The following is a 25439-nucleotide window of genomic DNA, read 5'->3' as shown; positions in this document are numbered from 1 at the left end:
AGATTTAGATGTTAAGTTAGAGTATCCGTTAATTATGAACTCATTTAGGGAAGTGGTCGGCCCTATTCCAGTTTCGCTTAGAAATAATATGTTTTTTTTCTGGAAATATTTCATGTTAAGGTTTTGGGATTTGTAGAACAGGTCGGCATACTTGGTTAGAGCAGTATAGAGAGGGAAAGTAAGAGAGAAAAAGACAGGATTTTTTTTGTAGCACATAAGGTAAAGCCGTAACAATTACCCACTTGTATGACATCTACAGGCCCCACCAGAGACTACTGTATGGTCTAGAATCCATTCACCAAATGGCAATACAGCAGCCCCAGTACTTTGCACCTGCTGATAGGACAGCCTCTTTAGTGGTTAATCCAAGGTTCGGGTCCCTGACTATCAGGCAGATAACGTCAGCCCAGACAAAACGTTTACCTCCAGCACCCTTACTAGTGACATGGCCACAAGGATAGACAGAGACAGAAAAATTTCCGACATCTCAGACTACTGGTCACAAAGTACTACCGACCTGGAAAGCAGCTTTTTCTTCATCCTTTGTCAGAAAAATCACTCATTTGAATGAGGACTGAGGGACAAAAAAGGAGAAGCGAGAGTTACTGGAGCTGTCGATAACACATCCACTGCATTATCTACTCTCCATTTAAAAATAAAAAATAAAATTTTTAGATAATTTTTTTTTTTAATGGAATAGGTACGAGGGACTTATTAATATCTAATTAGTAGAAGTCTGGTGCTCCATTATCAATTCAGGACGCTGTTTGAAGATAATCTCCCTCCCATATTCATGTGGGGATTTTTTAGGGGTTATCTATCTAGAGTTTTAATCATTCAAGCTTCACCTTATAATTAAAATCCAATAATGAACTTTTATCAATTGGTGAAATCGACTTAATTTTGTATTAATTTACATTTGAGTTTAGATAATAGTTCAAGGTTTTAATTTGGAAGGTTCTCGTTTTCATGGGTGACTTTTTTTTTTCGTTTTACATGTAACAAGACAACATTGGTTAATAGCATATTTGACAAAAAAAGATTTCAGAACAAAAAAAAAAAGCAAGACAAGATAGGTAAAAGTAAGTTACGGGTTTTTAAGTCAAAGCTGCAATAAGAAAACAGTTATCGGTAATTAGCACAAAATAGATTTCAAAAAGTTAGATAGAAACATTTTTTAACCTTAGCTTAAGAGTCTGGAAAATGCGACCTATCCTTCTCCAGGTCATATCGAAAATGGGAAGCTAGCAGACTTTAATTCTAGGTACATAAAGATATGGTGGACGTTCTGTGTGTATGTTGGGAATGGGGGGGTGGTCATGCTTTTATTTATTTTTTTTATTTTTTGTCTATTTTATGCATACATATATACATACAGACATATATATATATATTTTTATATTTATTAAGTGTATATATGAACCTGTATATATGCATGTATGTATATGTGTATATGTATATACACATATGGAGTAAATAAAATGACTAGAAATAAATACATAAATAAAAAAAATCAAAATAAACTCAAAGCAATTTAATATCCAAAAATAATAACACACAGTATTATTAAAAAATAATAATACACAGTATTATTAAAAATGATTAATATTAAAAATGCTAACGCTCTTACTAATATATGAATAATATAAGAAAAAGAGGAAAAAATGAAATAATATAGCAAAACTAAGTAAATGAACAGAAAGCAAATGCATAACGGAAATAAATAGAAAAAAACAATAAATAAAACTAAAAGCACTCTATTGCCAAGATCTCTGAAAACAATGCAGAAAAACTAAAAGAGGAATTCACAAAATGAAAGAAATCACAAAATTAAAGAAAAAAAATTAATAAAAAAAAATACTTTTATATACAAGGTGTCCAAAAAATCACTGAAGGGTTTTGAACTTAAATATTTTGTATGATATCATTCTGTGATTTTGACGCAATCTGACTAAGACATTAGAAAAATGCAAAATTCAAACAATCTTTATTTATGAAATGATTTATGTTTTTTAAATGTTGCCCATTTTCAGCTTCGTATATTTGTGCTCTTTCCAAAACATTATTCACGACAGATTGCAGAATCTCTGGATTGCGATTTAACTCCCTTATTTCGTTCCTGGTGTTTTCTTTCAATTCTTGCAGGGTTTGGGGTTTGTTATCATAGACTTGTGACTTGGGTTATCTCTTACATAAAAATACCGTTGATAAGCTCTTTGACTAAAAACTATAGCCCCCCCCCCCTGATTTTGGTAAAACAATTTCACAACTTGCGTTCGTTGTTCAATGCTATACTTATCTATAATTACTTTCCAAAATATTATCTGTAAAATATCTCAAATAGATTAACAAATGGTCATTATAGTAAAATTACATGTTCAACCCTTCAGTGACTTTTTAGACACGCCATATATATATATATATATATATATATATATATATATATATATAAATTTGAATATTTTAAAATGTTGTTGCAAGTCCAATATTTCGCTAAAAATAGCTTCATCAAGGTAGATAGTCAGTTCGTAGTTTTTTTTTTTCTTCATTTTGTTGTTATAGAGGAAGAAAGTTCTGGAGAAGAAATTTAAAAGTACTAGCTGTACATTTTTGATGTGTGCGTTCGCTCCAGTTTCGAGCAAGAATATGAAATAAGAAAATAGTTGCACACTATTTGAAGACACTTGTTTTGAATAGAAATTTGAATATTTGGAAAACGTTAGGTGTCAGGAAAATGATAAAAAAAATTTACGAACTAACTAACTACCCTGATGAAGCTATTTTTTGGCGAAATATTGGACTTACAACACCAACAAAAGGACATAAAAATGATTTTATCATTTTCCTGACACCTAAAGTTTTCAAAATATTCAAATTTATATTCAAAACAAGTGTCTTCAAATAGTGTGCAACTATTTTCTTATTTCATATTCCTGCTCGAAACTGGAGCGAACGCACACGTCAAAAATGTACAGCTCATACTTTTAAATTTCTTCTCCAGAATTTTCTTCCTCTATAACAACAAAATGAAGAAAAAAAACTACGAACTGACTAACAACCCTGATAAAGCTATTTTTAACGAAATATTGGACTTACAACACCAACAAAAGGACATAAAAATGAATTTATCATTTTCCTGACACCTAAAGTTTTCAAAAGATTCAAATTTATATATATATATATATATATATATATATATATATATATATATATATATATATATATATATATATATATATATAAGTTTTATTTTTTATTACCGTACCTTTCTGTTAAGTTACATTATTGTTTCAGCTACCCGGCCGTTTTTTGGCCGTCTGTAGCTTCCTCAGACTTTTACAGAAATGTTCGTTATGATGGGATGAAAGAGTGAATGATGTCAGGGGAGGGGTGCGAGAAGAGCGGGAAAAAGAGGAAGGGAACAAGGGGGAAAGGTGGGAAGGGGGTGTTTGGTATGTCGGTAATGTTTTAGTTTTGGAGTTTGAGGACCTTAGGTGGTTGTGAGGGAGGGTCTGGGAAGTCCATTTCTGGTGTGGCTGAGGGCATAGGAATACTTGGAAGGGGGAGGGTGATATGTGGGGGTAGGAGGAGGGGGTTACTTTAAAATTCGAGTCTTAATGTTTAAGTTTTTGGCGTCTTGTTGGTGAGATGATTTCTTGATAAGTATGTATTGACCTGTTGGGTGTTCGCTTAGGTTCGGAGGCGGGGGGGGCTATGATTCGGTTTATTTATTTGGTTTTTATTTGTTGTTAATTGCTTGGAGAGTGTTAGCTAGCGGCCGCGCGCACGAACACACACATTCGCACGTATACACATATATACTTAAAGAAGCGTTCACATGTACACATACATCTCCGCCCTGGCGTGCAAATATATGCACATATGCGCGCATGCATGCATGCATAGACACCCGCGCCGCTCACGCTGACGTCAAATTTTCCTTAAGGTGCTAAATTGGGTACATGTGCGTAAGATACACGCACACATCGACACCCATACACCCAAGGAAGCGTATACACGGGCCTACATGCGCATATTGATTCAGACATACTTGCACCCCTACGCATAATACTCGTGAACACATACATCGACATATATACAGCTGCACGCTCTCACACACGTATGTGGACAGCAGGCAGCGGGCACATATACTCTCACACCCACACACGTATACATAGATACGTGCACATATGCATCGGTACCCCATGCACACACGGACGCACACGTGGATTTACACGTGTGTGTATACACACACATACACACCCAGATATACAGACTGTTATTGGTATAGACATATTCGTCTACATAGATGTAAATCTAAGTTCATCTGTGGGTACATAGGCGCAATACTTTCGTTCGATGTAGACATGATTATACATAGATATGAGCATAAACTCATTCCCAGGGTCAGATACATAATATTTTCATTTTCATTAGTGGGGGTGTTTATGGTTAGATGTGGGTTCACACGGGAGCACCGGCGTTCACCTCCGCATACATATATATACCCACAGATGCACGTCCCCATACGTATGCATGTACACAGATATACATGCATACACGCATACACATATGCACACACATATGCTCTCGTTATATACACCTTCAAAGATACACACCCACACTCACTCACGCACCGATATGTGCGCACGCATATACATACAGATATATAGCGTGACATGCTGTAAATATGGGCACAGGTTTCATCCGCATATACTTAAATACGCATTAATAAACGCCCACGTACCCGGGATAGTGATCTTAGGTAGCCATGTTTATAGATTTTGGGGATGAGTTTGAGGTGGTTTATATGGGGATTGAGTGCTGTAGTTATTGTTCTAAGTTGGGGTATTTGTTTTTTGGGGTATTATCGATCAGTTTAGGCGGAAGACTATATTGGGGTGTCATACTTTAAGGTATGCGTCTATGCACATAAGGCATCGGTCAGTTGTACATTTCCATGCGTACTTACGTGAACATGAACAATATTCCGGGTTTTTTTTATTGTTTTGAATTTTTCAATAATTCATTCACTCAGATAACTGTAAATTGTAAATTAATAATACGAGTCGACTCAAATTTTTACACATACCATCTGAAGGATAGCACTTTATAAAATGCATATGGGTTTTTTTATTGTCCCAATCTATATGTTAGGCCCAGGACTTCTTAAGAGATCTTCTATATAAAGACGAAACTGAACTATTACTGTATTCAAAATTAGATATACTTTAAACTGATATATCAACATATTAAGAAATAGAATAAATAAATTTCGAATGAAAAATATATATGTATGAAACTAAAACATCAATATATGAAATATAAAAATTAAAAAATCAGTCATAGTAAAATGACTGATAGAATGAATTCTATGAAAAGTTTTGCATCACTTTAATATCTTCTTACGAAAACTAAAATCAAAATAAAATGTCATTCCAATTCTAATAAAAATAAATTACATGCTTTTAAAACTATAGAAAATGTCTAAAATCTAAAACATAAGCTTAAGCGGTCTTAATAATAAATTAAAATTAAAGAATTCTTGCTTAATTAGTGTTTAATAAATATGGATGGCATTTAATGCAAATCTGAAATATTTTAATTTTCAAATCAAAGGTTGTTCCTATATTATACCCTCTTGGAATCTAAAATATTCTGCAGAAACTGAAACTCGAGGAAATATTTAATAATTGATGTCTAATACGCATTGTTAAAATTTTACAACGGTCAAAGATCAAACAAAGACAAATCTGAAGCATGATTGTTTTTCTAGTGTCTATGCTAAAGTTCAATTTGCTCAATAATCAACCGCATAAATAAAACACATGGAAACTTAGTAGTAGTTGTATGGACAACTTCGAAAAGATTCGATAAGAACATAATAACAAGATGCTAAATGATAAAGAGTTTAATGCTAGAACTTATAAAAAAATTTACACGCAATAATACTACGCCACGATTTGAAGGTTAGTACTTTATAAAAGTTCCATAATAATGCTAGCGTTATCGATAGAGGTAAGAACTAAAATGATACAAAAGGCAAAATACGTTGCTCTTTTGTAATTAAGAATATAAAAAATTAGTACAAACGTTTTTTTTTTCGTGCATTTTGTAGAGTTCTGTGTGGATAAAAGAATGAAAAGAAAAAAAAAATAGCCGCCTTTTTTTGTTTTTTTGCTTGTGATATTGTTACCTAACATGCAAATGAAATGCTTCCTGTTGAAAGCTTGATTTTGCAGAGACTGGGTTGATTTTGGATTTGAATGTCAGAAGAGCAAGTGTTAGCAGCAGTGCGTCGTGTTCTAGAGTTGAGTTTTGATAGCGTCGAGAAATTGAATTGAGTTTTGATAGTAGAACGTCGGGATTTGGATTAGCGAGTTTTTGGCAGCAGTGTGTCGAATTTAACATGTGACTGTTTTAACCATGGAATAAAAAGAAAATCACACTTACGGTTCTTTTCCATAAACATCTCGAAGAAACTGGGAAACGTTCCATTATACTCCTTGTAATACAATCCAAATGTATGTTTGTAATAAGAAACGACCACGTCTTTCGGGTTTCGTACAAGAAATATTATTTTGTTCTGAGATAAAACAGTTTTAGGCAGAAATTGTGGTTGTAGGTGTGTATTAAATACACGTGGTGGGGGAATATCTGCAAATTTGTATTGTGGTACGAATTCAAACATTAATTCTTCTTTCACTCCTTGGATTCTCTCAGCTTTACTCTTTAGTAACATACTAGTCACTTCCCACATCCAGTGCGTTCCTAAAACAGAAAACACAACAATATTTTCACAATTTAAGACTTATACTTTTTACTATAACACAACTATGAAAAATATTTTTTGTAAATAATATCCTAATAGTCATACATACCTTGAATATTAGTCCATTTCGTTTAAAATATACGTAGTTATTATTTAATTTCATTGTTTGCTTACTACATAATAACGTTATGTCTTCACTGTGTGTGTGTGTGTGTGTGTGTGTGTGTGTGTGTGTGTGTGTGTGTGTGTGTGTGTGTGTGTGTGTGTGTAAGGTACAGACTCACGAGATTACAATGATTATTAAGCCAAGGTTTATCGTGCCCATTCCCATAAATGTAGGAATACTGTGCCTGTTGATGATCTTTGTCCCAAAACGTAATTGGCTCCTGGCCCAATCTTCTCCTTATTGGTCCCACATACGTAAAAATGCCGTTCGGATAACTTTCTTGTCATTACTTCTTGTCAACAATCCATTTCACAATCTAGGAGTGGAGGACATCTCTTCTGTTACCTATGATTTTTTCTCAGAACAGACGTTGCTAATCTTTCTTGTCATTATTTATATTGAAAGTACTCAACTAAGATCAAATTTCTGCTTCCTCTTTCTCACAGAATTTGAATATGTAGGACTGACCTGTATTATTTCAGACTGACTTTGTGGTTGTAGCTTTATTTTTAGGGCGACTGATGGCTATACTATGTTCCTTGCCACCATTTTATCAATATTGAGTTGTTTTCTAAGTATATTGCACTGTAGTATGTATCAATTGTTTGTAGGACTTATCGTCATTAACTCAAAGTGGGTTAGTATTTGAGGCCATGCCTGTGTGCACCGTCATACTAGAGAGCTTCAACAGTGCTATTTGCCCTTCAGTCATTTTATTAACGCTTACTTATTTTCTCACTACCTTGTATTATCGCAAACAATCAACGATAATGCTATTCATCAAATTACTCTCGACCGGGGTGATTGTCGGGCTATGACTGATTGGGAATTAGCAGGTGTATTGGTTTGGGCCGATCAAGTATAGCGTTTCAACAATGCTCTTTGCCGCTTCTGCCACTTTATCAATATTAACTTATTTTCTAACGACGTTACATTGTCATCAATCATCTATACATGCTGAAACTATTTGAGTGGGGACAGAGTGATGTTCAGGTTTCAACAGCGCTATTTTTTCACATTAACATTTGGTAACTCCATTGCTTTGTCATCAACTAAAATACTACAGAACTAACTTCTATTACCCCTAGAGTGGATTGGTGGTTCGTATACTTCCTGTGTGTGGTTCCTGGAAGAAGGTATTTAGGAGAACTATCCATTAGGTATGATAATATAAATCAAGTAGTGCAAGACTTACTCGTATAACCCACGATGGGTCGCTGGAGGATCATTCCTGCTCAGGCCGACTGATGAGGGGGTTTCAGCGACATTATTTTCCCGTGCGCAATTTTATCGACATTAATTGTTTCCTAACTATCCTGCATTGTCGTCAAAATCACAAACTATTATACATCAAATTTGAGATTTACCGTCATTCTCTTTATCAGCTTTATGGTTGGAGACGTGCTTGCTTCAGACGCCGGAACCATAGAGATTCAACACCTCAATCTACTATGCCATGGATAGAGGCATTTAATCTCTAGGTTTCCAAGTGAGCAGTGTGTGAAGATAGCATTTTCAATTCTACCCAGAGCAGATCAGGAATAAAGGTCAGATCCAGAAGCTAATTACAACATGGAACCTAATCCGTCAAAAAAAGCTAAGCATGAAAACGAGACAGTTAGAGATTTTGACTTCCATAGAGAAGAATGTATTCTTTCATTGGCCAGTAGAATTAAAGGAACTAAACTCCGATATAACCCAAAGGGAGATAAGTCTGATAAGTTGGGAATCAACATCATATCAAACTATATTAAAGTAATTCTTATGTCACACAATTGTTATGGGTATTCTCTTTGAAAGTTTGAATCCCTCGTCACCAAGTTGTTGCGGCCTTGGAAGGGTCACTAAGAAAAACATGGACACGGAGATGGGTTAGAAAAAGTAAAATATATTGAAACAAAAACAGCATATACAACGAGTAACCGTTGTAGTAAGTGCCGCCAAGATGGTGGGCTACGAAAGTACACTGACTATCGCGATAGTCGTACATCTCATTTATTTCTACGTTTAGGAAAAGTTCATCTTTACTGCAGAGACGAGTCCCTACAACAGTAATTCATTTAGATTTATAAATATTTTAAAATATGACATATATTTTATAACTGGTGCGTACACGATAAGGTAATCACGGCTAAATATACCGGGTCATCATTGCATCAGGATAGTATAGAATTGTGTTTTTAATTAAATGTTTATATTTTAATGTAATTAATGAAGCAGCACCAACGCAACCCAAAGTTACAAGCTAGTGATATTTAAATACCACCTTCATTATTCATTAAGAGTTTGTATGAACTTATATACGTACAAACAAACAAGTTGAAAAACTTTTAATTACATATTATTCGACTCTTTCAATCTAGAACTGTTTTTATGTGTCTATTGTTTCGATGAAATGGAGAAAGTACCATATGGTAATCATCGGGAGAGGGGGGATATAGGTAGTCAACGAAAGTCAGCTTCAATCAAACATATATTATTTAATTGGAATTCATTATTGAGATGAGTATTGTTTATTAATTTATTTATTGCGGACTATTATCCTCATCTTTCTTAGATATTGTTTCACGACGTTTCCTCTAGCCTTCGTCAGGTGGTAATCATGATGGGATAGGAACTCCGGATCTCCTAACTGTATTCTCAGCAATTACTGCCATCCAGAGACTTACTTGGCCAAAAACGTAGTGAGACAACAACAACTATGTCATGTCGATGGCAGTAATTGCTGAGAATGCAGTTAAGAGATCCGGAGTTCCTATCCCGTCACGGTTACCATCTGACGAAGGCCAGAGGAATTGTTGACCGAAACGTTGTGAAGCAACATCTAGAGAAAAATAGGGATAATACGAGTAGTTCGCAATAAATAAATAAATAATACGCATCTCAATAATGAATTCCAATTTATTAATATATATACTATTCGGTACGGACCTGACCATGGAAGGTCAGATAATAAATAAAGGTGGATTTTTTTAAAAAAACAAAAAATCCAACCTTGGTTCCCCTTCGGGACCTGTGGCGCAGTGGATAGAGACGTTGAATTTCTATGATTCCAGGTGAAAATTGTCTGAAGATAGCGGTTTCAATCCTACCTAAAGACGGTCAGAGGCTTACTTGGTCAAAAATGTGGTAAGATGACACCAACTATGGATGGCAGTAATTGATGATAATGTAGTTAGGAGATTTCGAGTTCCTATCCCGTCGTGGTTACCACCTGACGAAGGCCAGAGTAATAATTGGCCGAAACGTCGTGAAGCAACATCTAAGAAAGATGAGAATAATAGTCCGCAATAAAATAAATTAATTCAATCAAACAGTTACATATAACACGATAAAATAAATAAATTATCGAATTAAGCAGAATTCAAATTGAACTCAATTTAATGATAATAGCGGGGCGTCTTCGTTCATACCAGTATTATCTAGCAGAACATATCGGTCCACAATTTTAAGATAAATCGTCGAAAGGTTAATGGCCGCAACTGGTCAAAATTTGGAATACAAGTTCTATTTGATATACTTTATAAAATAAAATAGAAATGTGTATCGTGAAAAAAAAAAATAAACAAGTATTTTAGACAAAGAATGGAATTATCTACCATTTGAGTGAATACCAAGCCAGATATCGTGGATATTGCAGCGGGTGCAGGGTCACGAGGTCACTCCGAGGTGATCAGAGAAAGCAAGGTGCGGAATATAAATAATAACAGCTGTAAAGTTAACAGTTTGTGTTAATAACTGTTAACGTTACAGAAGTACACATAACTGCCACGAAACGTGTTGAATATAACTATATGTATATTCCTAAAATAGGTATATAAGCTTACCCCTTACCAATGATCTAGATGATAAAGTGATGAAGGAGAGGGTAAGACGCATTTGGAATGCGACTATAATTGTTTTCCTGATTTAGAATTAGAGACTAAAATTTAAATTGTAAAGATTGAATTATGCTGCTCGATAAATGCGTCAAAATCACTTGTTCCTCCTCGACGTACATATCCCTGACAAACCCGCTTAACAACTTCCACAGTAGAGATCGCCAACTGCTGGAAAGACCTCTACTCTAATAGTTTCTCCCCCTCAGACAGCTAGATTTTGGAATTCCATTCCCGCTACCTGCTTGACTGACTGTACTGACATGCACAAGTTTAAATGTACTATAAACCAACATCTTGCTCATCCCCCATAAATATGGTCGCAAATGGTAGCCCCTTACGTCCAAGTGATAATGTGTGTTGTCTGGAATGAATGGTATTAAAAGAAAATTGCAGACGTATGTCAACGACCAATAGAAGATACGAAAAACATCAGAACAGGCGTGATGAGCGAAGGCTTTTGCTTCATTCTACACACACACACACACACACACACACACACACACACACACACACATATATATACATATATATATATATATATATATATATATATAAAGGTTTTTAGTGGTACAAAATTTTACTAAAGTTTTAAAAAGGATAAATGGAGTCATTATTAGAATTATGATGAAGATCAAGGGGGGACTACAAAAACTAGACAGGAGAAAAATAGTCAAAAGACTATTCGACTAAAAACAAAAGAACCTCGAGGAACCTTTCGACCGACACTTTTCAAGAGATGACATCAGTACCGATTAAAATAAAACAATTTACACATAATTGAAAATGGAGGCAAGAGGAGTGAAACAAAAAATAAATAAAACTACACGGGACGAATTAAATGAATGAATAACCCGTGATTTATCGTCCATATTTCAGAACTCGGGACAATAAAACAATTTACGCATAATTTTCAATTATATGTAAATTATTTTATTTTAATCGCTACCGACGTCATCTCTTGAAAAGTGTCGGTCGAAAGTTTCCTCGAGGTACTTTTTTTTTGTTTAGTCGAATAGTGTTTTGACTATTTTTCTCTTGTCTAGTTTTTTCCCCATTGATCTTTCTCATAATTTAATAATGACTCCACTTATCCTTTTTAAACGTTAATATATATATATATATATATATAAATGTAAATGTTGGTTCGTTCTAAACGAATAAAACCCTATTTCTATGTTACCAATTTATTTGAAATTTTCAGACAACCCATCTTTAGAGTCGAGGTATGTTTTTATGTTATTGAAATAAATTTACCTCGCGAATTATTAAAATATTACATAAAATAAATATATTTTTTTAACCGTTACTGCGAATCTGTTCTGTTGATAAAACTGAACTTCCGGTTCGATTCATTTCACAGCCACGAATTGACGAAAGATTTCATTCTCTGTTAACTCGATAAGTAATAAAAAAAAACTTACTCATGCAGAGAGTGATCCGTGCTGAAATAATAATGTTATTATTTAAAAAGCCATTCTTAACATGGGGAAGGGAGGGTGTTTTGTACCTATTCTGTACTTTAACCTTACAATTGAATAAAAACATATCATAAAACTTTAATTAAACGTGGAAAACGATTTTCTCTGCATTAGCACAGATACACACATACAAAATAATAATAATAATAATAATAATAATAATAATAATAATAATCCCATATTTTAAAAATTTAAATTCATTTATGTACTTACCAATTTTTTTAATTTTATTTATGTTAAGGCTTTTCACTCATGAAACATTACGTTTTAATTGTTTAGTTTATTTTCACGGCATTGTTTACATAAAAAAGTTTGTTTTAACTTTTTCTAAACTGATTCATTTTTACGACATGCATCAACGTATTATAAACACCCTACCCCCATGTTAAAAAAAACGCCCTTCCATAAACCTCGAAAGCCGTTCTTAACATGGGGAAGTTAGGGTGTTTATAATATGCTGGGGCGAGTCGTAAAATTAACGAAGTTGCTATCTATTATTTATTGCAAAAATTGCTTGAAATTTATTTATTTGACAAAAAAATTACATTTTGGTACTCCTTAGGCGTTGAGTTCCATGGCGACCAGTAGAAAAAAAAATAATAGTCGCTCCCTTAGTCTCCCACCTCACCCCGCACGTAATATATTTTATTTACTGACGTTGCCGCCAAGTAGAAGAATTATTTATTCTACTTTAAAACATTCAATTTTTCAAAAATCTCATGTTCGACATCTCCAAAACATCCAATATGGGGAAAAATATTGCAGAAATGCAAACTTATTGTTTAGGATGAATGCACAATGGTACGCAAAAAATCACTTGAGGCTCTTGGTCGATCCTTGCAAGATTTGCGTGGCAATTTCAGACCATTTGGGAATGCAGTAATATTGCTTGCAGGAGATTTCAGACAAATGTTACCTGTTATTCTTCAATCAACACCAGCAGAGAAATAAATGCTTGCCTCAAATACTCTACTTTTTTGTTCCATGTGAAGACATTAAACTTAACTCAAAATATGCATGTACAGTTGCAGACTGTTCGATCCGCACAAAAAACTTTTGCATCACTTGTGGGAAATTGGGTACGAAAAAGTGCCAGCTGATCAGAGTTAAGAGCAAAATTCTTTGACTTTTAACTTCTGTAATTTCTGTAATTTTATTTCATCAAAAGAATAGTTAGTTTAAAAGGTTTTTGCAGATATTCAAATTATAAGAATTCCATTTGACTGAGTGAATGAGCTATTCTTGCAGGTCAATACAAAGATGCCCATGAACTTAACGCTATAATTAAATGTAAAATTCCAAGTGAGGTAGTCAAATACAAATCCATCGACACTGTTGTGAAAGCAGATAAAGTGGTTAATTATCCAACAGTTATATTTGCCAGGGATGCCACCGCATGTATTGCAACTGAAATTTGGTGTACTAATTATCATGTTGTGAAATATAAACCAATCCAAGCTTTGCAATGGCACATAGCTTGCAGTAAAAAAAAAATTAACAAACAATATCATAGAAACAACAATATTAACAGGACCTTTCACAGATGAATATATCTTCATTCCATGCATTCCTATGATTCCACCGGATACATCATTACACTTTAGCAAATTGCACTTTCCAATTTTATTGTCATTTGCAATAACCATCAACAAAGCACAGGGAACAATCTTTACAATTGTGGGCCTTACAGTTACACACTGACTGTTTTTTCACATGGACAATTTATGTTACATATTCAAGAGTCACCAAACCGGAAAATCTCTATATTAGCTAAGAAAATGGAACAACAAAAACTGTGTACCCATGCAAAATGGAAATTTAAACCTATAAGAAACATGCTTTTTCTCATTTTGGAACTTTTTCCATTGCGCCAATTTGAGCCACAGCAACGCGTGGCAGGGTACAGCTAGTATATATATATATATATATATATATATATATATATATATATATATATATATATATATATATATAAGCAGGCCAATCCATAAAATACGCTTAAATAGGATATTTTGACTAATGTAGATTTAGTATTTATTATTATATTATATTGGACCCGATATATAGTAGTGATTTAAAAAGTTTAAAACAAAATAAAAATGACACGTGCGCCACCACCGAAGAATCAAAACCAAAACGATTAGCTTACGATTTACTTTTTCCTTTGGCGTTAACGCCTGAGCTAGGAAGACATTTTTGCTACGAGGCTAAAAATTAAAACTTGAACGAATACGCATGCATATTCGTAATGCTGTCGTTCGATCTTCACCTGGCAAATTCCATTTTATTACTTTTCACAATTTTGCACCGATTTTCCCCGGCTAAAACCCAAACATAAAGTTTTGTATGGGTTCTAATACTCCATATATTAAGTTTTATGCATGTAGATAAAAAACCGACTGGTAGGTAATTTTTCTTAAATATATATACGCATACATAAATATAATTTTTTTTAAATATATATACGCATACATAAATATAATTTTTTTTAAATATATATACGCATACATAAATATAATTCTTTTTTAATATATATACACATACATAAATATATATATAGAAAGAGGTTTGAGATGAATGTGGTTTAAAAAATTGCATATATAATTACAGGTAATAGTTAACTAAAGATGATCATTGCATAAGAAAACCGAAAAAACTAAAAGGGAATTAATTACAATGAATGTTTAGAAGAATTTGCAAATTAGCTAGATCTTTTGCACTTGAATGTAATTCCACGACCCATATATAAACAAAGTTGTATTTTCTTTTTAAAGAAACAGAAGAAAAAAAGTTCGCCTTTTTTCTTCTTGGCCTTCGGGCCAAGATCTTTTTTCTGTTATCAAAGTGTAGTACCTGTTTAGGCAGATGCTGCAATCAAAGTTATATGTGGAGCAACTCCGCATATCAGTACATTGCTTTTGAGCAATTAGTTTTGGTCAATGTAGGGGAAACCGTTCATATCAATTGTCACTATCCAGTTCTCCCGAGAGGGAACTGGTCCTCCTCCCCTGACTCTCCACATTAAAAAACGGCCTTGTGCCTAATTTGTTCAGTGGGGAAGCAAAAAAAATAACTAAATAAATAGAAAAAAAAGGTTTTTAGTATGAATACCAATCCACACAAAAAGGACATAATTCTAGGAGTCTATATATATATATATATATATATATATATATATATATATATATATATATATATATATATATATATAGTGATGGGATGATTCCAATATTTTTGCTGATTCCGATACATTTACCGATTCCATACTAAATTTCCGATTCTGATAGAATTGCAGATTCCGGTTCTGATTCCTTACAGATCTCTACATATTTAACTATAATGTTGTTATTGTTCCCCGTAATAGGCACATGTTAAATGTGCAGATATTTTATCAAACGTAAAAACACTCTTGTCGGGGTGATCTATAGCCTTTCGCTTTACTGGTAGTTTAAAATAACTATTTATTATTATTATTATTATTATTATTATTATTATTATTATTATTATTATTATTATTATTATTAGAAGTGGAAGATTTTATTTTAAACAAAATCAAATTAAAAACAAAGAGATAATTAAAAGAATTGTTTTTGGCATCGGAAAAAAGGCACAAATTTTTCCGATACCGTTCTTCATTTCTGTTGCAAAAATGTTTAGGGTCACAGGTTTAATGTCAACCAAAGTATCGACTTTGTTTTTGCTTTTGCACCCGTTGGTTATGTAAAGGGGAAAAAAAACGTACACTTACCGGAACATGGATACGCAGAAATGATGACGTCATCTTTGTGAAGTTCTAACAGATGAAGTCGGGAAAGCGCGTCTGATTGGCAGGTCAGGGCCGAGAATGGAATGCCCTTATATTTCATGATAGGGGTCGACTCCTCATCTCGATCATATAATCGATCAAGTGATTTTTCGATCTCTTTTTTTATTTCTTCCGGCGCCATCATTTTTTTCATGTTTTCCTCACTCGTCCGACGAAAGAGAGGAGGGCGAGGAAGGGCGAGGGAGGAGAAAGAAGATATGGTTTGGTGAATAGAGAGAGTTGGGCTATGTGGAGAGAGAATAAATAGAAAAGAGGTAAAGATTAAACAGCTGTCGCTTTCTACATATTTTTTTCGTTCTTTAGTCACATTTAATTTTACAACCAGGATTTTAATGTTATAGCTGACTCAAAATGGTTGTGCACGCGCGCGCGCGTGTGTGTGTGTGTGTGTGTGTGTGTGTGTGTGTGTGTGTGTGTGTGTGGCATTCCACGTACGCTTTTATCTATGTATTTTTAAAACGATTGGTGGTGTTGTAATGTCCTTTCCCATTGCTCTCGGGTCACATGTGCAACACGTCTATATTTGTCTTTCTCAGGTCACGTTTTTCTTTTTTATAATCTTTTTCTTTCTTCTTCGCTGTGACGTAACCTTGCACACGGCTCAATCATTTGCATACGTTGGCTGTTGTACAGCTGCTGCTGCTGCTGCTGCCATACGTGCGTCCGCACTCTGCTACAGTGTAGATATTTATTTAGCCAGATAGCAAGGCCTGGAAGGGTGGACCATCTCAGTACTACCCAGGTTGCATACTTCAGTCCGACATATTCTTTTGTTGCATACACTTATTATGTGATTCTCCCTAAAAAAAAATGGGTTAGTCCCTTAGTAGCTTTTTTTATGTAGATAAGCGCCTTTAATTCTTTGAAGAGAATTAATTAGCTTAGATGAAGACCGTGGTGATGAAATTTGAACGTTTCTAATAAGAAGTTAAGAAGCATCGTATATAAAAATATACACATTATTTTACATTTCGAAAGAATATACGAAATTCAAAGTCAGTTTGGCATCGAATACAAACTTAACTTTCAGATTGAAAAAAAAATTAATTAAAAAAAAAAGAAATAATTTTATGACTTATCATCGGGGATCATTTATTAAATATAAGGTTGAGAAAAATATTGTCGCAATATTGTTCTCGCTAATGGTCACAAAGTACGTGTTCAATTTAGTAGAACGTTATGATTGAAAACTGATCCTCGACGATAAACGTCATAAGAAATTTTTAATATGAAAGGTAAGTTTGTAATTGATGAGATTAACGTGAATAAAGTGTAAATTGTGGAATTGAGAGGGGGGGTCGATTTCCTAAATATCCGCCAAAGATTCGTTCATATTATCATTTTGACGCTCGATCGAACGATACTTTTTATTAAATCAAATCATTAAAGGGAGAAAGCCAGTACGATTTTTTTATTACATTTTCACCCCAAACAAGGCACATTGCCACTTTGATGGAGGGGGCTACCATCAGGGACATAAGCTACAGGGGTACTATGTGGGGAGTTGGGCAGCAAGATGTCGGTTCACGTTACACTTGAACTTCTGCATGTCAGTACAGTTGAGGAAGCAGGAACCCGGAAGGGAATTCCAAAGTCTAGCAGTTCTGGAGAAGAAACTACAGGAGTAGAAGGATATCTTACATCTAGGGATCTCTACTGTGAAGGGGTGGGATTTAGCTGCTTGTCGGGTTTGTCGTGGGTATTTATGTCGAGGGGGTACAAGTGCTTGCAGTTCGTCGGAGCATTCACCGTTAAAGTACTTGTAGAACAGGCAGAGAGATGCAACATTTCGTCGATGGGACTGAGGCTGAAGCTTACATGACAGTTCAGGACCTATCAGGTTGGCGACTCTCTTTTGAACCTTGTCTAGGAGCAAGAGACTAGTAACAGATGCGCCAGCCCAAATATGACAGCAATACTCCATATACATAGGCAAATGGTGGCCTTATAGATGTACAGGATACTTTCGGGCGTTGGTAGCTTTCTAGCACGGTAGAGAGATCCTACATTCTTCGCAACGGTCCTGGCAATGCTCTCAATGTAATTGTTACAACTCATGTTTACTGTGAACGTTAGGCCGAGAAGTTTAAAAGATGTACGTTCAGATAAAGAGTCTTTGGCCATTGCTAATGGTGGTAGAGAAGGATTCTTGTAATTATTGAAGGAAACACGTTTAGTCTTGGCAGCATTGAATGTGACCATCTATTTTTGTCCCCATACCACTACAGATTGAAGGTCATCCCCTAGTGTTTCTGCCATTTCTTTAGATATGTGTTCATTTTTTTTTTCCTGTTGTGTCTGTTATAGAGCGTGGTGTGATCAGCATATATACCCATCTCACAAACATTTTTTTTTTATGTAAAAGACAAATGTTTTACAAATGTTACCATAACATGTACTGTTATTTAAAAGAAAAAATGAAATAGTTACCGCAGCTTATTTCTTAAATGTTTGTGGAACTGGAAATATTGTTGGTCATTAATTGTTTCGAAACAGCTTACCGTATCACTTACTGCTAAATCAAAAGAAAAGGTGCTGCCGCTTTTTGAGTACAGGTTTTCATGTAATGTGAGTTTCGCCGATTCGTTATTTTTCTGTTAATATGCGGTTACAGAGAACAGTTTTTAATCGTTTACTAAGAGATCAGTTCATTTTAGCATCGCATAATGTAGGACGCTGAAACCGGACATGATAAAAAGAAAGCTGCGACGTACTTTTTTTAATATATCAATATGTAAATAATGTTAATTCCAATAATGCGAAATGACATAATTTACGACGTTGAACCAACGAAGCAACGTTAATCGAACTAGATGTAAACATCACCTGAGGTATCTGTGTTACATTGTTTATACGGAAGCTACGACTATGTTTTTTGTAAACATTAGTCTGTAAAGTAAAGAAAAGGCGACGGTAGGAAATTATAAATGATTTAAAACAACGCGTGACGATTTAGCGACCATATTGATTAAGGGCTTACTTGTTCATTTTATGTATGATTGTGTATATTCCGGAATACTAGAATTTCATGGTCGCAACCAATGAGAATAGGCGAAATGTTAGTGGGGAGAAATCATTATTTTCGAATAGTCAAGTGTAATGGAAGTTCTATGTATTTGAGTGTTTCATCCAGTTAGTAAAGGTGTCAAGTCAATATAGTTATAATGTTTATATATTTACCCGGTCCTGATGGAGAAAGTGAGAGGAATTTTCAGGTAGAGGGGAAAATACGAACTTGGCAATCGAGATGATGTCGCTCATAGGAAGTAAGATAGTATTTTATTATAACGAATAAATGTGTCTACAACGGCGTTCAAAAGTTACATAAGATGGTGGATAAAAGTTTAGACATAAGAAATTTGTAGCGATGGCTTTTGTATGTGGCTTTTGTATGTGGCTTTTGTTATTGCAAACCTTTAGTCCAGAGGGGAATTTCTGTAATGAAAATAGCATATGTAGGATCGATTAGATAAACAAATATTAATGTAAAACCAACCTTCTAAAGTTTTCGAATGCGTGTGTGGTTTTTTAGAAAGTTTTCCTTACACATTTACTGAAATCAAATATTTTTGAGAAAATTATGACAACACAAAAAATAGGTTTATTTTAATACAAAATAAAAATTTTCGTAAATAATCTTATATAAAACATCATTAAATTTTGAGAAAACAAATATTTATTTCAATTTAAATAATTGGTCTCTTTGATTAAAATACAATTCTTTTTTTGTATTTTTTTTTTACATCGGAAATATCGACTTTATACTTTTTCGGGTATGCTGACAACGAATATTACAGTTAATTTTGCGGCTGATAAATAGTTTAACAGATATGAAAACATTTGTTATTCAACGTAAAAGCTAATGTAATCTCTTTCGACTATTTTTTTTTTTTTTCACATCCGAAGAATTAGTAATGCACATGCGTAACAGCTTTCAGAATAAACACCCCCAACCTCCCCATGTTAAAAACGGCTTTCGGGATAAACACCCACTCAATCTCCCCATGTTAAGAACGGCTTTCGAAATAAGCAATCCCAATCTCCCCATGTTAAGAACGACTTTTGAAATAAACAACCCCAACATCCGCATGTTAAGAACGGCTTTAGGAATAAACACCCTCAAGATCCCAAGAACAGCTTTCAGAATAAACACTGCGATTATATTGTTCTTTGTCGTCTTCTTCAGTTACACGCATGCGCATTACTAACTACTCGGTTGTGGAAACAAAATGGCTGCCAGGGATTACATTAGCTTTTACGTTGGATATCATGTTTTCATGTCTGGTAAATGACTTAACCCAAATTTAACTGTGATATTCGTTGTCAGCATACTTGAAGACCTATAAAAGTTGACATTTACAATCTAAAAACCGCCACGAGATTGAAATCAACCAATGAAAGGTTGACACGAAAGCAATCATTCAAACATAAGCAGAAGTTCTCTTGCCCATTATTTTTAAACGAAATTCAAACAAATTTGAATTTGCTCAAAAATAATAAAGTTTATAAAGTTTTTGCTCATTCATCCCGCGCTGGTAGAAGTGCAAAGTGGCAGTTGCCAAGTCATTACAATATTGTAAGTACAATTCTATTCTTTTTACATTGTATTCCGAAATCATCCTACACCAGAACTTTACATTATTAATATGTAATTATGATATTACTATAAGTTACCTTTAGAATGGTAAAAAAGAGAGATAGGTCTAACAAAACGTTATAGTCTGCAATAAGTGGTTTATCTATCAAACAAAATGCTGCCATCCTTGGAAACCGAACGTTTGATTCGATTCTGAATTTTTTCATTCCATTTTAAATGTGATATGAAAATCCGGCACTTCTGCAATACTGCGTGGAAACCACATTTTGGTTTTCAGCTTGAAGAATATTATTATGAGGACACATTTATTTGATGACCAGTCTGTAGTACTTTTCTCAAATCACTTCCTTTTCATTGACAATGGTTCAATAACATTGAACAGAGATCTTCAATTGCAGTTGTGAGTGGATTTGAGTATAATTTATAAGGTTAGTTTATTTTTGCATGCTATCTTTTATGTAATTGTCTGCCTGTGTTAGTGTGTTTAGGTCAATGTGTTGGGTTGTGCATACTTAATGAATGAGAGCTCGTGTTAATAAAAAGCAGAAGATTTTATTTGTGGCGCGGCGGCGAGAGAGAGAAAGAATATAGGTGGCAGAAGTTCGCATTTCCGATTCTGTATTTCCGACTCATAAATTTTGTTATTGTTCTTGTTGGTGTTAGATTCTTCCGCCAGAGATCACAGTCCAGGACGGTCTTTTGTTCTTCTTTCGTTTGTTTTGAGGGATTTACCTGTTGATGTTTGATTGCTGCATTAGAGAGCTAACCCCACGACTTTCCTGCTCCGAGCGCATTGAGACCTCCCATTATCCAACAAATATATATGTTACTGTCTATGTATATGGGTGCGTACATGCATATGTATGTGTGTTTATATATGTTTTTGTCTACACACGCTCGCAACCACATTCATATGCATATATATATATATATATATATATATATATATATATATATGTGTGTGTGTGTGTGTGTGTGTGTGTGTGTGTGTGTGTGTGTGTGTGTGTGTGTGTGTGTGTGTGTGTACATTTATTTGAATTAAAGATGTTATCATTAGAGTTCATGATATTCAAATCCTTGGCAATGCATAGATTACGTAATTTCGAACCAGCCTAATATTACCTGATCTTTCTAATGGATCATTCTATAGTACATAGGATATTTCTACGTTAAAATTTCAACTGTGTTTAGCCAATGAAATGGCTTCCTTTTTTCATTATTGAAAAAATTATGATACGCAGAGATTTTATGATTTAAAGTGAATCTCATATGAGAACATTTTTACTTATATCTGCAGGAATAATATCCTCAACTTTAACATTAACATAATTAATAATGCTGTTGCCATTGTTATTACTGTTAATAATGTTTTTATTAATTATATTAGCATTGATATTGTTATAGCTGTTATTATAGTTATTATTTATGATATTCGAATTAATAACACAGCTTTGTATAGAGGTTTTGCCTATAGGGCATGGAATCTTATTTATCAATATAGTGGAAGATCCTGACACTCCCTGAGACTGGATTACTCAGACTATAAAAGAGGCTAGAAAGCACTAGCTCAGCGGGAAGTAAGTTAATCTTGATATTACGACATTCAAGATACTTTTGAATTAAATATCTTATTTGTTACATTGTACGTTTTTACAATAAACTTGTTATAACTTATCTGTGTTTGCGTTGAGTTTCGTTATTTAATACTGATTATATTACCCACCTGGAGAATATCATTTATACAGTTACATTTATTAGATATATGTGTTGTTGTAGAATCTAATTCTTTTGAGATTTTATTTTTAAATTTCAGTGAAATAAAGCTTTTATTGCAATTATTACTGTTGATTTGTTATTTTTACTTTCATTATTAATGGCCATACTATAATTTAATGTAGTCGTACTTTTCTTTTGTGTTCCCACATCATCTCTACAGTTGATTTTTAAAGTAAATCTTGGTGTCTTATGGACCATTACATGTGTATGCATTTGGCGATTTAGTTTAGATAGTAAGAGTAATTATGTGTGTTATATTATAGTTTCTCTTAAACTCTTTATACATCATATCTATCTGTTTTATACAATTTATTCCATACAGTTTTTAGTATCGGTGTTAATTTATTTATTCACATATGTCTTCAAGTATTTCATGTTTTTCATTATTAATATATATATATGTATATATATATATATATATATATATATATATATATATATAATTATTTATTGGGACTAGTGTTATATAATATTGCAGTGTTGCATTAACTGTTTAACATCCATTAATAAAATAATTTTTTGTTTTCTAATATCTACGTTTCATACAATCGATTCCATTTATTATTTTAGTATTAATCTTTTTTATTTATGTTCAGATATATATTAAGATATCTTTATATTTTTCATGTTTGAATATCATCATATGCTATCTATATCTACCCTTTAATAGATATTTCATCGTTCTCTCTCTCTCTCATATATATATATATATATATATATATATATATATATATATATATATATATATATATATATATATATATAGATTCTTCATTGTTGTTAGTGTTATATTCTCTTGTATTGTTGCATTATCTGTTAAACATTTATTCATAAAATAATTATTATTTCATTATTATGTGTATTAATATTATTATATATAGTAGTGGTTTTATTATTAGTCATAGCATAAATAATAGCAATATTATTACTGTTATTATTCTGGTTTTACTAATAGAATTACTGTTATTTTTGTTTGTTTATTTCTGTTTATTTAATCATCATTCATTTGTTAAACTCTTCACTAAAAAAAAAGAATTTGTCCCACTTGGTATTTAGACGAATAAAACGTTGAATGACTGGACAAATGCTTTTCAAATCGTGTATGTAATTGGAATGTCGCAATTTGCTAGTTCTGTTTTTATCATAGAATCCATTCTCTCATTTTGTGAAACGGTCAACCATTCTTTCCACGTGGCCACTTTGCCTGGAAATAGAAAAAAAGGTGCAACAATAAAACAAAGAATTTAATGAAGCAAACAGTAATTGAAATTCAAATTTTTTAGTCACGTGCGATTGTGAATTCTTATATGAATTTACATTTTCGACTAAAAAGTTGCTCATATCTGTAAGTGAACAATGAAATAAATGTTTTATGAAGAGGATCACTTATCAAAGCCTCAAGTTTACTCGAGGAAAAGGGTTAATGAGTGGTTAGTGAGACAACATTCTGATGATCAATAATGATTGAAATTGGTAAGATTTGATTATTTATGAGGGCGGTTCAATAACCACTTGTTCACACTGGACTTGAAAACTACCATGGGAAGCAGCCTTGCGGTATTGTGCTCCACATACGAACAATTCTAGGAAAGAGACTGTGTAATTTTCGTTTAATTTTAGGTACAAATAGAAAGTAAGAGGAACTATTTGTAATTTATTTAATTTAGTAGCTATATGGGTGGTTGATAGGAATATTTTACAAAGATTAAAGCTCAGTCGAGCACCTGCCATGGAAATGACCATAGAACAGAGGTAGTAAATAAAAAGTTAATTCGTAGTATGAATTTACATCTCCGACTAAAAATTTGCTCATATCTTTAAATGAATAATGGAATAAAAATTATTCTTGTGCAGATGTTTTTTATTTTGGAGTTATTTAGTTGCGTTCTTTTGGGTGGTTAATATGACTTGCATATTACAGTAGAACCCCGGGATACGGTGGCCCTAGGATACGGATTTTTCAGGTTACGATGTGGAATAAGGTGTTTTTCCTGCCCCTGGTTATGGTATTTGCCTCACCTTACGGTGTTATTTATAATGTTATTTGATTATATACATGTGTATTATATATAGTACTGTTATTAATTTTTAATGCCGTATCTCGGGGTTCTACTGTATTTCATGGATGAACCTGATCAGGTTATGTAGCGCACTGCCTGGGCAACGCCAAGAAACCTGAGCAATTATTATTATTATTATTATTATTATTATTATTATTATTATTATTATTATTATTATTATTATTATTATTATTAAGATCCTTGTTGATGTTTGGAAAATAGAACGTTAGAAATATATATCGAGACGAATTAGGTATTTTCTAGATAAAATATTTATAGTAGAAATGTATCAAGGAATGTTAACGTAGGAATGTTAGAACAATCAGGAATGTTAGTTAAATAAACAAAATACTTGACAAAGATGGATCAGCTAATTTGTTTCTTTGCTTACGTGAGTTGATAATGTAAAGAGATAGTTTAAAAATGGACGTAAAATTTTAGAGTGGAGCTAGTCAGAGGGGAGAATTGGACAAGCCAGCACAGAAGATATCGTCTCCACGTTTGGAAGCTAGGAGAAACGTGACCTTAGCAGGATGTAGAACTTACAACGCCTTGCAGCTCCGATGGGAAATAACGACCATTGAAATAAAGTTATATAAAATATAACTTCGATTTGATGTTTCCTTCCAGAGTAACATATACACATTATATCTATTAGAAGATAACGGGGACATTTATAAACATGTATGCACATACGTTATCCACGTACGTATACACTGGTTATATACACATTACACGTAATCACTCGTATGAAAAAGTAAATATATACACTCGTTATATAGACGGCAATACAACAATGAAACGAACTATTTCGGCATGTCTCGTTATTAGTTGTTTACGTTCACGCTTTCACTATCATTATGATTGCCAGAGGATAACTCCC

The 25439-nt window shown here is 33.4% G+C and overlaps 2 protein-coding genes across 3 annotated transcripts in view; both read right to left on the bottom strand.

Annotated features, from left to right (window-relative positions):
- LOC145292203 (sulfotransferase 1A1-like) overlaps window positions 1–19752 on the bottom strand; it is a 36143-nt gene extending 16391 nt beyond the window's left edge. Inside the window, exons 1-3 of one of the 2 annotated variants that reach the window (XM_080138514.1) lie at window positions 19620–19752; window positions 16046–16347; window positions 6454–6771 (exon numbers count right to left, since the gene is read on the bottom strand). In XM_080138514.1, coding sequence (XP_079994640.1) covers window positions 6454–6771; window positions 16046–16256 — 529 coding nt within the window. In that variant the 5' untranslated portion in view covers window positions 16257–16347; window positions 19620–19752. Of the gene's footprint in view, window positions 1–6453; window positions 6772–16045; window positions 19425–19619 lie in introns of those variants that run through there. The other variant, XM_080138516.1, reaches the window with a different exon arrangement.
- Window positions 19753–19776: 24 nt separating this feature from the next.
- The window catches only part of LOC145292337 (uncharacterized), a 68077-nt gene continuing 62414 nt past the window's right edge, over window positions 19777–25439 (bottom strand). Inside the window, exon 11 of the mRNA XM_080138668.1 lies at window positions 19777–23700. Coding sequence (XP_079994794.1) covers window positions 23588–23700 — 113 coding nt within the window. The 3' untranslated portion in view covers window positions 19777–23587. The remainder of the gene's footprint in view (window positions 23701–25439) is intronic.

This window comes from Euprymna scolopes, chromosome 13, assembly GCF_053919585.1.
Source record: "Euprymna scolopes isolate OS-2025 chromosome 13, ASM5391958v1, whole genome shotgun sequence".
In the NCBI taxonomy this organism is placed as follows: domain Eukaryota; kingdom Metazoa; phylum Mollusca; class Cephalopoda; order Sepiida; family Sepiolidae; genus Euprymna; species Euprymna scolopes.
The sequence above is the reverse complement of the archived record's forward strand: the minus strand, read 5'-3'. Positions and strand labels throughout refer to the sequence as shown.